This window comes from Gadus morhua, unplaced genomic scaffold, assembly GCF_902167405.1.
Source record: "Gadus morhua unplaced genomic scaffold, gadMor3.0, whole genome shotgun sequence".
Classification (NCBI taxonomy): Eukaryota; Metazoa; Chordata; class Actinopteri; order Gadiformes; family Gadidae; genus Gadus; species Gadus morhua.
The window spans coordinates 1-15,000 of NW_021963963.1; the positions used below are offsets into that span (position 1 = coordinate 1).

A 15,000-nucleotide genomic window follows, 5' to 3' on the forward strand; every position below is an offset into this window, starting at 1 on the left:
CCCCCCCCCCCCCCCCCCCCCCCCCCCCCCCCCCCCCCCCCCCCCCCCCCCCCCCCCCACACACACACTTGTGTGTGAAAGCCCCCACTTGTGCTCGCGGCGGCGGCGGCTAATTGTACGTTGGAATGTGTTCCGACACTTCGTGATTTGTTCGGTATCGCTCATCTTCTCTCTAAGTGCGTATGATCTGTGTGCTAGAATGTGTGTGACTTGTGTGTGTGTGTGTGTGTGTGTGTGTGTGTGTGTGTGTGTGTGTGTGTGTGTGTGTGTGTGTGTGTGTGTGTGTGTGTGTGTGTGTGTGTGTGTGTGTGTGTGTGGGGGTATGCGCTGGCCTTCCTGTATTTGAGTGCTATGAGGTTAGAATGTGTGTATGTGTGTTTGTGTGTGTGTGTGTGTTTGTGCGCTAGCCTTCATGTATGTCACTGGTATGTGGGTTATGTCATGTCAGTGACTTTCTTGGCATGCTGAACTCAAACACAAAGGAGAGGGTTAGTTCATCCCCCTTAATTGATATAGTCCATACACTGTGTGTGTGTGTGTGTGTGTGTGTGTGTGTGTGTGTGTGTGTGTGTGTGTGTGTGTGTGTGTGTGTGTGTGTGTGTGTGTGTGTGTGTGTGTGTGTGTGTGTGTGTGAGTCTAAAAGCCTGTAGGAACAGTGAACACCTGGTTGATGTTACTGAGGGTTGGGCTTGAGGGTTTTATGTGGACTTAAGGATCTGTTAGCTCACTTCCTTTAGCTTTGGGCCTGCGTTGTGGAGGCAAAGCATTTTCTGTTTTTATTTGTGGAGCCGGTTGGAGTTTGATCTTGATCTGAGCTTGTTCTGTTTTGGGTTCGCGTAAGTCCCTCATAATTAGAGCGGCTTGCTGCCTTTTGTCTTTATTCTGTGTGAGAGAGAGAGAGAGAGAGAGAGAGAGAGAGAGAGAGAGAGAGAGAGAGAGAGAGAGAGAGAGAGAGAGAGAGAGAGAGAGAGAGAGAGAGAGAGAGAGAGAGAGAGAGAGAGAGAGAGAGAGAGAGAGAGAGAGAGAGAGGTCTGACACACACGAGTCGGAGAAAGAGAGAGAGAGAGAGAGGTCTGACACGAGTCGGAGAGAGAGAGAGAGAGAGAGAGAGGTCTGAAACGAGTCGGAGAGAGAGAGAGAGAGAGAGAGAGAGAGAGAGAGAGAGAGAGGTCTGACCGAGTTGGAGAGAGAGAGAGAGAGAGAGAGAGAGAGAGAGAGAGAGAGAGAGAGAGAGAGAGAGAGAGAGAGAGAGAGAGAGAGAGAGAGAGAGAGAGAGAGAGAGGTCTGACACGAGTCGGAGAGAGAGAGAGAGAGAGAGAGAGAGAGAGAGAGAGAGAGAGAGAGAGAGAGAGAGAGAGAGAGAGAGAGAGAGAGAGAGAGAGAGAGAGAGGTCTGACACACACGAGTCGGAGAGAGAGAGAGAGAGAGAGAGGTCTGACACGAGTCGGAGAGAGAGAGAGAGAGAGAGAGAGAGAGAGAGAGAGAGGTCTGACCGAGTTGGAGAGAGAGAGAGAGAGAGAGAGATCAGACACGAGTGGGAGAGAGGAAGAGAGAGAGAGAGAGAGAGAGAGAGAGAGAGAGAGAGAGAGAGAGAGAGAGAGAGAGAGAGAGAGAGAGAGAGAGAGAGAGAGAGAGGTCTGACATGAGTGGGAGAGAGGAAGAGAGAGAGAGAGAGGTCTGACTGAGTTGGAGAGAGAGAGAGAGAGAGAGAGAGAGAGAGAGAGAGAGAGAGTTAATGTCGGACAATGTAAGGAGTGATCTTCGGTGTCTTCTACTATTGGCTGAGAGACAGAGGGGTTCCTGCGCCATGACTCTACAAGGAGACTCACACATGAGGATCACACATCACACACACACATACATGAAGTCATACTTCAACCACACACACACACACACATGCAGTCATACACAAACCACACACAAACGCACACACATACACACATGAAGTCATACATCAACCATACACGCACACACACATTAAGTCCCACACACACACACACACACACACACACATGAAATCATACACAAACCAAATGAACGCACACGCACATGTATCAAAGCATTGACCTACAGGCTGACACGTGCATGGGCAGACACACACGTGCACACTCTCTAGGAATACTTGGACCTCGCCACTGGTGAGAACCAGATCCTGTCCATCGGGACGTTGACAAGAGCTCACTCTGTTCTGTCACAGCTCATAAGTCCCCCCCCCCTCCAAACAGACACACACACTCCCTCACTCACTCACTCAGACACACACACACACATTCACACACACTCACACACACACACACACACATACGCTGACTTCCCCATAACCTGCTGTCTGCCGTTTGAAAGGATCTAAGCCTGGATCTTGACATAGAACAGGTACACTGATGAGGGACACTGTGTGTGTGTGGAGAGAGAGAGAGAGAGAGAGAGAGACCCTCGTCTCCCGAACGGGGCTAGGCCCAGCGGTGAAGGGAGCCCTCCAGGAGGACCGCCCCCTGGTGTCTCCTAAGGGTCACGTCTCCAACGGGAGGCCCAACGTGACCTCATGAAGGTCGTGACCCCATGAAGGTCACATCCCGGGCCCTGGGCTAATCGGCCCCGCGACGGAACCGACCGGGCCGGGTCAGCTGGGAGGGGGTGCGCGCCCTCCAGGGGTCAAAGGTCAAGCAGGTCAGCATTGAAACAAGCTGCGCTCCGTGTCAGGCGGTTAGGTCATTCAGCATTCGCTGTTATCCAAAGCGAAAGTATGTTTGTCAGAAGAAAGAGAAACAACAATATCGCTGTCGGTGCAGTAGGGATCACTAGGTAACTTGCTACTTGCTACTTTTACTCAAACTCCTCCCAGCTGAGCAGTGGTCCTCAAAGGCCATCTAATGGCACTGACACACCATTCCGACTGCCGGACGTCGGCAGAAAAGGCAGTCGGAGCAATTCGGTCATGGCCGATTGGCTCGAAAAGATCACCGACGGCTTTGATGGCGGGCGATCGCACAGCACACACCGAACAGACTCGGGTCACCGAAGCTCGCCAGACTGTCCGACGACCGCTAATCTGGTTGGTGTGTCGGGGCCTTGAGCATGCCTGCCATCCTCAGACGGCCTCCGTTCCCTCCACACCTCTCCTCTCCCCTTGTCTCGTTCACGGCCCGTCGTCTCCGGAGGCAGACCGCCCGGCGTGGTGTGGGGAAGTGTGTGCGTTTTTACGCCTACGCTACAAACGTCCTGCGACTCGCAACAGAAAAAGGTCCATTGTTGCCGGCGAGAGCTTCCTTGGAAAGGAGTCCGATTTGACGGTTTACGTTTCACACGAGAGAGACGAGTCTTTATGAATCAAATGAAAACCTGCTTGTTGCTAATAATGGAGAGGTGTCAGCTGACGGGGATGACATAGAAGGCATCGACACATGGAAGTTCCCCGGCTGAAGTTACGTCCGTCTCTTGCTTGCTTTATTGTGCATCCTTTCCCGTATTCACCTCGATTGTAAGGGATCGTACGGTTTTTGGCAAGAGCCACACAAGCCGTCAAACGTGAAATACGTAAATTTGTCATACACTGCTGACAGTCGGTTGTCAACAACTGATCAGGCCCGCCGCTCCCTATATGCAGAGTACGCAGAGTGTGTAGGGCACCAAGTACCTGAGGGGGCACCAAAAATTAAGGTTTGTAAAAAAAAAATACATTATTGAATTAAAATAATGTGTAAATTAGTTATGAATAGGCCCACCGTTGTTTGGTCTTAATTGTATAACCTATCACTCAATTTCGGCAAATTTGATGTTTTTACCTAATATATAAAAAGGGGATCTCCCCCCCCTCCCCCCCGCTCGTGTAGGGCACCGAAACGGCCAGCAGCGGCCCTGCAACTGACAATACATCTTTAATAACATTTCCGTCATGTTATGACGTTAAAGAACCCCTTCTTCCAGTCTTTCCCAATCATGTTGTCACATCTGGGGATCACATTTGTTGATCAAAAGCACTAGGCGAGAAAAACAGGAAGTGATGTCACTCTCTTCCACCCTTGGCCGTGAACTCAAAGACTTAACCTCCTCTGGGGGTTCCGGGCTTGTGGACGCCTCTGTCTGCAGATGTTGGAGCATCTTGAACCTCGCCCAGAACTCATCAAAAGATAAATGGACTGCATTAACACAGTGCTTTCCTAACCAGTGGCCCCTCAAAGCGCTTTACAACACTGCCTCACAATCACCCATTCATACATTATGGATGGTAAATGGACGGCATTTATATCGCACTTTTATCCAAAGCGCTTTACAATGCTAACATTTACTACTGACATACTGCTGACACATTTATGGCTGTGACGGCGGTGTCAGCCATGCAAGGCGACAGCCAGCTCGTCGTGAGCCGTCAGGGTTAGAGGTGCCTTGCCCAGGGACACCTGGACACTCTAGCTAGGAGGAACCGGGGATCGAACTAGCAAACTCCCGGTAACCAGCTAACCCGCTCTGCCTCCTGAGCCGTAGGCCGCCTCCGAGGAAAAGAGGCCCAGATAGTTCTGGAAGTCGCATCCGTGCACACCAACGCAACCCGTGGTTTCCTCGACGCGGACCTAACTCAGAGAAAACCCCGTCGTTAAACTGAACAGATTGACAGACTACTCCTGTCATCAATCCACCAAAATACTCAACCCTACCCTGATTAGGGTTAGTTTCACCCCCACCCCTTCGCCACATCATCCAGCCCACAGAATGAATAGTGTTTCTTTGAGCTCAGTAGAAATACCCTGTTTCCACCATCATTCCCCCTCCACTTAATTTCCTCGGGTTAATTGTAAACGAGTGTAAACGGTTCAGGGTTCGGACTGATGGTTTTTCAGTGTAATCTGCCAGCCAGCTGTGACGCTAATGGCCCTGAATCTGATCCACCAAGGGGAGTTTCCCTCTCGATGCAGACCCCTTCTCTCCTTGGACTTCGTTCTTTGATTCTTCTTCTCCCACGCTTTGAATACAACCTCCACAGAATACTGTGCTACTATAAAGCACTATGGCAAATTATTCACTGAGTGAATCTCTGAGCGGTTCAATGCTGCACCAGAACATTTGCTGCGCAAAAACATTGATGACACTGCCCAGAATGAAGCACCATCTGTATGTATCCATATATCATCCCTCTTACGCACTTGTTGTATCTCTGTACGTCCTGGCACTTAAAAATAGTACCTAGCATCATGTAGAATCTTATCCTGCTATCTTTATGTATGCGGGGAATGTGTTATCCTAGCGATTGTAAGTGCTTGGCACTTGGTTCTATGAAAATACTTACTGTACCGACAGAGATATATGGTTGTTTCTCTTTCTTCTGACTAATGTTCTTATTGTAAGTCGCTTTTGATAAAAGCGTCTGCTAAATGCCCTGAATGTAAAATGTTAATGTCAATATATCATATACACACACCTAGATCACAGCAGTATTAAACAAAACCTTGGCTCTCTTAAAGCGACTTTTTAAGAAAGGGTGATCCAGGCGCCTGGCTTCTGTCAACAAGTCAACGTAACCAGGGATACAATACACAAACCCCAGTGTGTGTGTGTGTGTGTGTGTGTGTGTGTGTGTGTGTGTGTGTGTGTGTGTGTGTGTGTGTGTGTGTGTGTGTGTGTGTGTGTGTGTGTTCGAGCAGTGTGTGTGTTTGAGCACTACCTTTCCTGCCTAGCATGTCTGCATTGTTCCGTCGCACGTTTCTTTTATTCCTTCACATCGTTTCCTCGCTTTCTTTCTCCGCCAGGAACACAATTCCAATCAGTTCTCCTCCACCTTGGACTCTCATACATTATGTAATGCTGTCTCTCTCTTTCTCTCTCTCTCTCTCTCTCTCTCTCTCTCTCTCTCTCTCTCTCTCTCTCTCTCCCTCTCTCTCTCTCTCTCTCTCTGCTCTCTCTCTCTCTCTCTCCCCCACCACCCCCCCCCCCCCCCCCACACACACACACACACACAAACACACACACTAGAAGTGACTTCACACATGTGGTGTGCGTTTTCCCGGGTGTTTGTTTGGACGGTGTTTACTGGGACCATCAGAGACAAACTGCACTGGGAGCCCGTTGAGGTGGCGGGGCCGGGGCCCTTCAGGGGCCCGTCCCCACATGAAGAACTCGGCCCCCCTTGTTCTGGGGTGTCACCGCCAGACCGACCGTTAAATAAACCTCCCGAGGTCGCTGGGGTTCTGCTTGTGAAAGACGTTTGCTACAGAACGCCAACGAACACAGACCAACAGACTGATACCGGCAACGCAGTTTGACTTAACAAATGCTGAAAAGAATGCAGATTTTACTCACTGTTTGTCTTTGTGTGTTTCCGTGTGTGTGTGTGTCTGTGTGTGTGTGTCCCTGTGTTTCCGTGTGTATGTCCGTGATTGTGTGTGTGTGTGTGTGAGTGTGTGTGTGTGTGTGTGTGTGTGTGTGTGTGTGTGTGTGTGTGTGTGTGTGTGTGTGTGTGTGTGTGTGTGTGTGTGTGTGTGTGTGTGTGTGTGTGTGTGTGTGTGTTTGTGTGTGTGTGTGTGTGTGTGTGTCCAGGTATAAGGACTACAGAGAGCCCCCCTGGTCCATAGAGGCCTACCAGTTCTCCAAACAGTACTGGTGCGTCCTGGCAGCGAGGTTGGCCTTCGTCATACTGTTCCAGGTAGGAGTGTGTGCGTGTGTGTGTGTGTGTGTGTTGGAACGATAGATAATTTCTCTGTGTTTTTGGTCAGGTCGGGTGTTTAGTTATTAATCGTTAAATTGTGACACAATTTGTGAGACATGTGAGACATGGCTAAAGAAAGTTTTCACTAGGCAAGGTTACGGTATATTTACTTTGAATTAGGATCCTACAAACGACATTGGCAACCAAAATTCCCACAATGCATTCTGATGGAAAAGCACCATATTTCACTATATCACGTTAGCTTTAATTAAGGAAGACGATGAGAGCCATTTGAATGACGCTTTGATTCATCGGACCTCATCCCTCCCCCCTAGGGTGGGACGGTCCAGTGCAGGGGTCACCAACACAGTGCCCGCAGGCACTGTGTTGGGGGCCCACAAGGACCATATGAGGGGCCTGCAGACCTCTTCTAAACATAGCTCTTTCCCACCTTTTTTAAGTCATTGTTGATAATTATTGTGAGAAATCATTAACATGACTTAATTAATTGACATGTCTTCACATAGATGAGTATCATTAATCATGAATAGTAATATATAACTAAAGGCAAACTGAGCAAATTTGTTATTTTAGAAAGAGTGTATCAAACGGGGTGCCCTTCGTATGACTCTGTGCCCATGAAGTAGCTCTCAGTTCAAAAAGGTCGGTGACCCCCGGTCTAGTGGGTCGGGGGTGAGGGGGTCTATCTGTCTGTAGGCATCCACGAGTAGAACACTAGACCCCAACTGTCCCCTTGATGACCTGTACCTCAATCACTGTAATTTGGATAAAAGAGTTAATGTAATCCAACCATTTATGGGTGACTCTGGTCTCTTGATCTCCATGTCCCCTTGTCTCCTTGTCTCCTTGTCCTCTTGTCTCCATGTCTCCTTGTCTCCTTGTCTCCTTGTCTCCATGTCTCCTTGTCTCCTTGTCTCCTTGCCTCCTCACCTTCTTGCCCCCCTGGTCTCCTCCTCTCCTGGTCACCTCCTCTCCTTGTCTCCTTGTCTCCTTGTCTCCTTGCCTCCTCCTCTCCTCGCCCCCCTGGTCTCCACGCCCCCCTGGTCTCCTGGTCTCCTCGTCTCCTCCTCTCCTCGCCCCCTGGTCTCCTCCTCTCCTCACCTCATCGCCTCCCCCCCCCGCCCCACCCCCTTCCCCCCCGGTCCCTCAGAACCTGGTGATGTTCCTCAGCCTGCTGGTGGCCTGGCTCATCCCCGACGTTCCCAAGCCCATCGTGGAGCAGCTGAAGCGGGAGAAGACCCTCCTGGTGGACGTCTTCCTCCGCGAGGAGAAGGAGAAGTACCAGCTCATCCACAGCCTCTTCGCCACCGGGCCCCCGGGGCTGCTCCCGCTGGCCCCGCCCGGCGCTGCCCTCTCCCCCCTGCACCACCGGCCCCCCGCCGGCCCCCAGGAGCCCGGCGGCCGCTACAGCACCCTGCCCTCGGCGACCCAGGCCCGGGACGCCAGCCGGGAGCCCCAGCCCAGGGCCCGATGCAGGGCCTCCAGCTTCAGCCAGTTCGGCCGACAGACTGCCACGCCCGCCGCCGCCGCCGCCGCCGCCGCCGGGGTCACGTCCAAACACACCGCCGTGTGACGCGAGCGCACACACACACACACACACGCACACCTGGATGCATCCTGGGGTTTCTGTGTGCGTGTGTTTAAGGTTGGGAGCGTGTGTGTCAGGGTGCGAATGGGTCTCTGTGTGCATGTGTGGTGTGCGCGCATCTTTTATCGTGATTAATGTCCAACATGAATGTGTGTGTGTGTGTGTGTATTTTGAGTGTGTATGCATTTATATGTATCGCGGATGTGTGTGCGTGTGTGTTTGAATGGGTGTTTGAATTGTGTTGGTGTATTTATATGTACGGGGCTAGTGTGTGTGTGTGTGTGTGTGTGTGTGTGTGTGTGTATGAAAGTAGGATTTAGGCATGAGTGAATGCACCTTGTTAGGACAAACATTATAAGCTATAAGAGTCAACCTCCCACTGAGAGAGAGAGAGAGCACGAGAGAGAGAGAGAACGAGAGAGAGAGAAAACGAGAGAGAGTGCGAGAAAGAGAGAGAGACCAAGCTCGCAAACGAGAGAACGAGAGAGAGCGAAAGAGAGACCCCGCTGTGCGTGTGTGTGTGTTAACGTGGGGAAGACGTAAGGAACCCGGGGGTACCGAGGTCTCAGCCTCTCCTCCCATTGGCTCTGACTGTTCACCCGGCTCCGGACTGTTCTCATCTGTTTCTGTTCCCTCGCTCCCGCCAGGGGGGGGGGGGGGGGGGGGGGGGGGGGGGGGGGGGGTAACGGCGGCTCCACAGCGTAGATAAGCAATAAGCAACACAACCCGAGTTTGAACAATAGACAATGGGGACGAAGAAGGAGTGCCGGAGTGTATATATACCGCTGGGCGCCGGAGCGTGAACCTCCCACATGGGTCCTGTTCCTGTCCCGGGACCGGGGGTTCATCGATGGACAAGGGCGGGGGGGGGGGGGGGGGGGTCACCCGCGGGGTCACTGCCTTGCCCATGGGTACCGGCAGAAGGTGTGACTCTTGTTTTCAGGCATCTGGTGCGGATTAGGATGCGTCGGAACGTCCTTGGAATTCCGACTTTTCGGAAGATTTATCGGAGCAGATGTTGATCCCGGGAGCGTCCGGGAACGTCTTGGGGGTCGCGTCCCCCAACTGGAGGCCTCTGTTTTTCCCCCGCATCCAGGGTCTCGAACCTGGTTTGAGAATGACGGTCCGTTGATTAGCGAGACTATTAGTCGTTAACGAATGTTAGAACATAGAAACGGTCTGTTAGTTTGTTTGTGTACCTGATAAGTACGTTGTAATTCACGCATTATTCATTACATTAATGCAATTCTTAATGAACACTGTACCTGCAATATAACAGACATGGGCAAGTAAGCCGCTGAGTGTTTATGGTGCGAAAACTTCTGTTTCTGATGGAGATCTACACTTTTGTTTTGGAATGGATGAACTCAGTAATCCTTGTTTCCCTCCATACTATAATATCCCTCCATCTACTCTAAACCACTCGTCCAGGTGGGCTTATGATGATCTGCTTCTCACATTATATATTATTATTATACGATATTTATAGCTTATAAGTTCAGCATTAACTAACTTGCTTGATTGGAGTCGAGAATGGAGTGAATTTAAAGTGCTACTGTTTTTGTAATTTGATTGATCAAGGCCAGTAATGTATTTTCCAACTCCGACTCACTCAGTTTCCTGCAGAACGCTTGTTGAATGTACCATAGGTCTCAAAGTGTATGGGGATGATTCGGTAGCCTATCATCCTCTTAAAATGCCTCAACATGGATACTCCATAGATGGTCATTGTTTTCTAACGTCCAGGCTTGACCAAGACGTACACAAAAGTGTAGAGTAAAGCTTTGTACCTTGGTGTCCTGTTAAATATCCAATTGTCTTGGACCCAGGTGTGTGTTGAGTTTTCGGATTCAAAGTTGGGTTTTTTAAAGTAAACATTTGGTCAAGTGTTTTTTCTGCGTAGTGCTAGCTAAAAGCCGCAACAAATTAAAACAAAGCTTCCTGTAGCCTTCAACAGTCGGAATGAGGTTTGTGTCGTGAAATCTGAATCCTTGACGTGAAGGATCAGGGAATTATACAGCATTATGCGTAAAAGCAGCTGCAGACTTGCCGATTATTGAGCCTTTTTTACATTTACGAGTATTAATTCAGTCTACGGAAAGAGGAAAAGGCTAAGAAAATAGATGGAAATATAGATTGAAAAAAATATATGACTTTATTTATTTTGGGCCACTTGGTTGTAAGCCTTAGGAGAGCATTAAGTCTAGTTGATGTATCATAACGTTTATTAGGAGGGAGAGGTCTACGTTTTAAAATAGAGCTAATTGTGGGTCTTCAGCTATTTAGAAACAGTCAACATACAATTTGTTTTTATTTTTACGTTTCATTCAAATGATGTACATCATTTTTGTTATTATCTCAGGTAACTTTTCATAGGCCCTTTTCATGTAGGTTCTTCTGACATATATTCTTTACAAGTTTTTTAGCTCATGCTAAAAGCTAAGCTAACGATCCGGTCGCATAAACAACTTGATCCCCCTAAGTCAAAGGGTGTTTTAAGAAAGATTTTTCATGGATACACTTTTTCATGGAATATAAGAAGGAAAGCAGATGGAACAGTACAACAATTACAACTTTTGTGTCTAATGTTTTCCGCTGGGTAGCTTTTCAGCTATGAATACGTCTTAAAGTTTGAATGTGTAATGAAGAATTAGTTACGTTAAACTCATTGTTATCACCCTCCCCTTTATATAGTGTGGAAATAAACGAAAGAATTAAACGTGTAACTGAAATGAATGCCATTGAATACCGCAGAACAGAGTTCAGACGTTCTCTTATGTGCTTGACCGAGTGTACTGTACCAACGGTAGGCGAACAGATCAAGTGACCAGTGGTTGTAAATATTAAGTAGACGCTTTAGGGGGGAAAAAAGCAATATGTGAAACACAGACTTCTTTGTGTCATATGATGTACTGTAAAACCCTTCATCTATAAAAGTAAATGCGTGTCTATGATGTGGCCTACTTTGCAGTTTGTTTATGTTTTAACTGTTGAGCGAAAAACACAGTCGAAAAAACTCAAACACCCTTGCCTATTGACCTCTGAGTGTGTCATGAAATGAATGTAAAGGAAGCTGCTAGTGTGTGTGTGTGTGTGTGTGTGTGTGTGTGTGTGTGTGTGTGTGTGTGTGTGTGTGTGTGTGTGTGTGTGTGTGTGTGTGTGTGTGTGTGTGTGTGTGCCACAGTTAACCTTGACTCCTAACGCTAGAGTCTCCTTTCAGAGCTCCTCAGAATGTTCACTAACAACGTCGGAAAATAAAGGAACTCTGGAGAAAAGAAGGTTCCACAAAGGTCACAGGATATGTGACCCACGCACGCCACAGTATGAAGAGGTGGGTCGAGAACTCATTCCATCAATGCCCCCTGTGTCTGTGTGTGTGTGTGTGTCTGTGTGTGTGTGTGTGTGTGTGTGTGTGTGTGTGTGTGTGTGTGTGTGTGTGTGTGTGTGTGTGTGTGTGTGTGTGTGTGTGTGTGTGTGTGTGTGTGTGTGTGTGTGTGCGTGTGTGTGTGTGTGCGAGTGTCCGTGTTTGCAAGTGTCAGTGTGTGTGTATGTGTGTGCGAGTATCGTTTTTTGCGAGTGTCAAGTGTGTGAGTGTGTGTGTGCGTGTTTCAGTGTGTGTGTGTGCGAGTGTCAGTGTGCGCGAGCGTGTGCGCGTTAGCAGCGGGAACACATGGAGGTCAGAAAACGTCCATCAAAGACCCCCAGAGTTTACCACCACACGCACCCCCCCCCCCCCCCCCCCCCCCCCCCCCCCCCTCAAAGACACACAGTGGGAGACTTAAAGACTTAAAAGGCTGTGGTTTGGTATTTGCGACCAAAGTACTTTGGTCACCTCGTGTGTCAGGGAGACAGAGGAAGACATCACTTGTCTTTCGTCATGTTTAGTGTCCAACCATCTGACAGGAAGGACAGGAAGTCCTTGTAAGGAGTTGCACATGGAGTAGGGAGTTGGGAGGTAGAAGCCCATTGGTTCATTCCAGAGTGTTACCCCTCCAGATCCACACACTGATAAGACACTTCAGTAGCTGAGCTGTTGTTTTATCGTGCTTTATTGTGTTCTTTTTGTGTTGCATGGTATATTTTAAGACTCATGCATCTTCAGCGTCAACCCACGCAAATTCTCCCTCCAGTTCAGACGGACACAAGTGAAACAAAGCGTTCTTTATGTCTGAGTGTTTGTTTGTGTGCATGAAGAGGGGATTATCAGGACCTGGAGCCTGTACTTCGCTGAGTGTAGTGTTAGTGTTGTGTAGTGTTAGTGTCTACAGTCTGACTCTTGTCTATCGTTATTCGTTCCCCCCCCTCCAAGGATCAAATGCACGACAATATTTGCTGCTCCAGAGGCTTAGCGTCCAATAACATGGTGTCAGGATGTAGGCAGCTCCTCACCAGATATTAGATCCCACCGGCCCCACATACTGACTAGTGATCACTAGTGTCTCTCTCTCTCTCTCTCTCTCTCTCTCTCTCTCTCTCTCTCTCACTCTCTCAGTTTTTTCCCCTTTCTCTCTCTGTCTGCCTGCCCGTCCGTCCGTCCGTCCGTCCGTCGCTCGCTCGCTCTCTCTCTCTCTCTCTCTCTCTCTCTCTCTCTCTCTCTCTCTCTCTCTCTCTCTCTCTCTCTCTCTCTCTCTCTCTCTCTCTCTCTCTCTCTCTCTCTCTCTGTATGTCTCTTTCTCTCTCTCTGTGTTTGTCTGTTTGTATGTGTGTGTGTCTCTCCCTCGGTCTGTCGGTCTGTCTGTCTGTTTGTCTGTCTGTATCTCTCATGAGAGAGAAGGGGGGAAGTTAACCTCAGTGACCTCTCTCGTGCCAAAGCACCCCCTGACCTTTGACCCGGGTGTATTTAAAGAGCACGTTAACTGACCCCTGGTAGCATGCATGTGGCTAAGCGGTGTGAGTGGTGTGTGAACCTGATGGTCGATAGTCAGCTCTGTGTGTGTGTGTGTGTGTGTGTGTTTATGTGTTTGGTGTGTGTGTGTGTGTGTGTGTGTGTGTGTGTGTGTGTGTGTGTGTGTGTGTCGGGGCGCATGCATGTTCATATGCAATGTGTTCTGTTGACCATCTGAAACATTTCCACGATACATCCTCTCTCTCTCTCTCTCTCTCTCTCTCTCTCTCTCTCTCTCTCTCTCTCTCTCTCTCTCTCTCTCTCTCTCTCTCTCTCTCTCTCTCTTTCTCGGGTTGTGGCTGAAGTACCGATGTGATGATGAACAGAACAGCATCTGAGAGAGAGAGAGAGGGAGAGAGAGGAGATAGAGAGAGAGAGAGAGAGAGAGAGAGAGAGAGAGAGAGAGAGAGAGAGAGAGAGAGAGAGAGAGAGAGAGAGAGAGAGAGAGAGACAGAGACAGAGAGAGCGAGAGAAAGGGAAAAAGAGAGAGAGAAAGAGAGAGAGAGAGGGAGAGAGAAGAGAAGGAAGACTAGCTAATAGTAGCAACAAGGCCGGGGCCATGTTTAGAGCGGGGGTAGAGGTCTGGGAGGTAGGGGGGGAGGGAGTTGGTGTTGGCCAGTGGTCGCGGTGGGCGTCAGAGGAGGTGTTGAGCGGGTGAACTCGCGAGCGTTCCTCGACGGGGTCTCTCGGGTCGACTCCGGTTTCCACGGTGACGGACAGGGCGGGCGGGTTGAGGGGGTGAGGACGGAGAGAGGAGTGAGGGAGGCTGTGTCGCGCCGAGGTAACCTGACAGCGGCTCTGCACAGCTTCCCCCGGGTCGGCCGCCGCTGCACCAGACCCGCTCCGATAACATCGGCCTCCGTGACGACGGACCGCTGGAGTCCCCCCCCGCTAACGACGTCCAACACACAAACCGACACACGCACACACGCACACACACAGGCACAGGCACACGCACACACACGTGCACACTTCTGATTGCACAAATGTAGCTTTTCCTGTATTTGTACAGACCATAATCAGTTTCTAGTCTCACATTAACAGTCGGTCAATGACACGCGTTGGGAGTCCCTTTGCTGACAAACACCAGGCCCGAGGTCCTCGGTCCTCGGCCCTTCTCTCGACTAGGCCCGGACGAGCTCCCGTCAGAGCGGAGGTGGCGGTCTCCGTTTTTCCCGTTTCCTTATCCTGGGCGTCGGAGCGGGCTGTCTGGTCACCGGAAGGTTGCTAGCTCGATCCCCGGCTCCTCCTGTACTGAGAGTCGAGGTGTCCCTGAGCGAGACGCCTCCATCGCACCGCTCCCAAGCAGCTGATGGTCGCCTCCCCTGGCTGACACCGCCGTCGGTGTCGTGTGAGTGGGTGCATGTTAGGCAATATTGTAAAGCGCTTTGAGTGGCCGCTGGTTAGAAAAGGGCTCTATTAATCCAGTCCGCTTACCATGAGTGCGACTGCGATCCTGCAAACCGCTTCCCCACGGTCGGCTCAAGGCTTGAGAACGAGCAGCTCAGCTGAGATCTCCTCAGTCCAGCGCTGGAATTTAATAAAACAGAGATGTTCCCTGGATGGTATAGCTGATGTCGGCCGATTACGTTCGAAAGCCAAACAAACACAAGCCGCCATAGGGTTGACGGCCGCGTTGAACCGATGGGTGAACCCAGAGGGTTTTATGGGTACAAATGAACGGGAGGTCGACGTTTCTTAACCCCAAGACTAAGGCTCCAGGACTCGAGCAATCACGTTCATCTGACTTCAATCACGGAGCTCATGCGTCATTCTATTACTGGAAGGCGTGTCACTGTGCGTGCGCGCGCTTGTGTGTGTGCATGCGTGTGTGTGTGTGTTTGTGTGTGCATGTGCGTGTGTGTGTGT

The 15,000-nt window shown here is 50.0% G+C and overlaps 1 protein-coding gene across 1 annotated transcript; it reads left to right on the forward strand.

Moving 5' to 3' along the window:
- Positions 1 to 6,528: 6,528 nt before the first annotated feature.
- LOC115538259 (anoctamin-1) lies at positions 6,529 to 11,202 on the forward strand (the record flags this gene model as incomplete). Its single annotated transcript, XM_030349937.1, is given in 2 exon segments — positions 6,529 to 6,634; positions 7,809 to 11,202. A coding segment is annotated over 1 exon segment (414 nt). The 3' UTR covers positions 8,232 to 11,202.
- Positions 11,203 to 15,000: the final 3,798 nt, after the last annotated feature.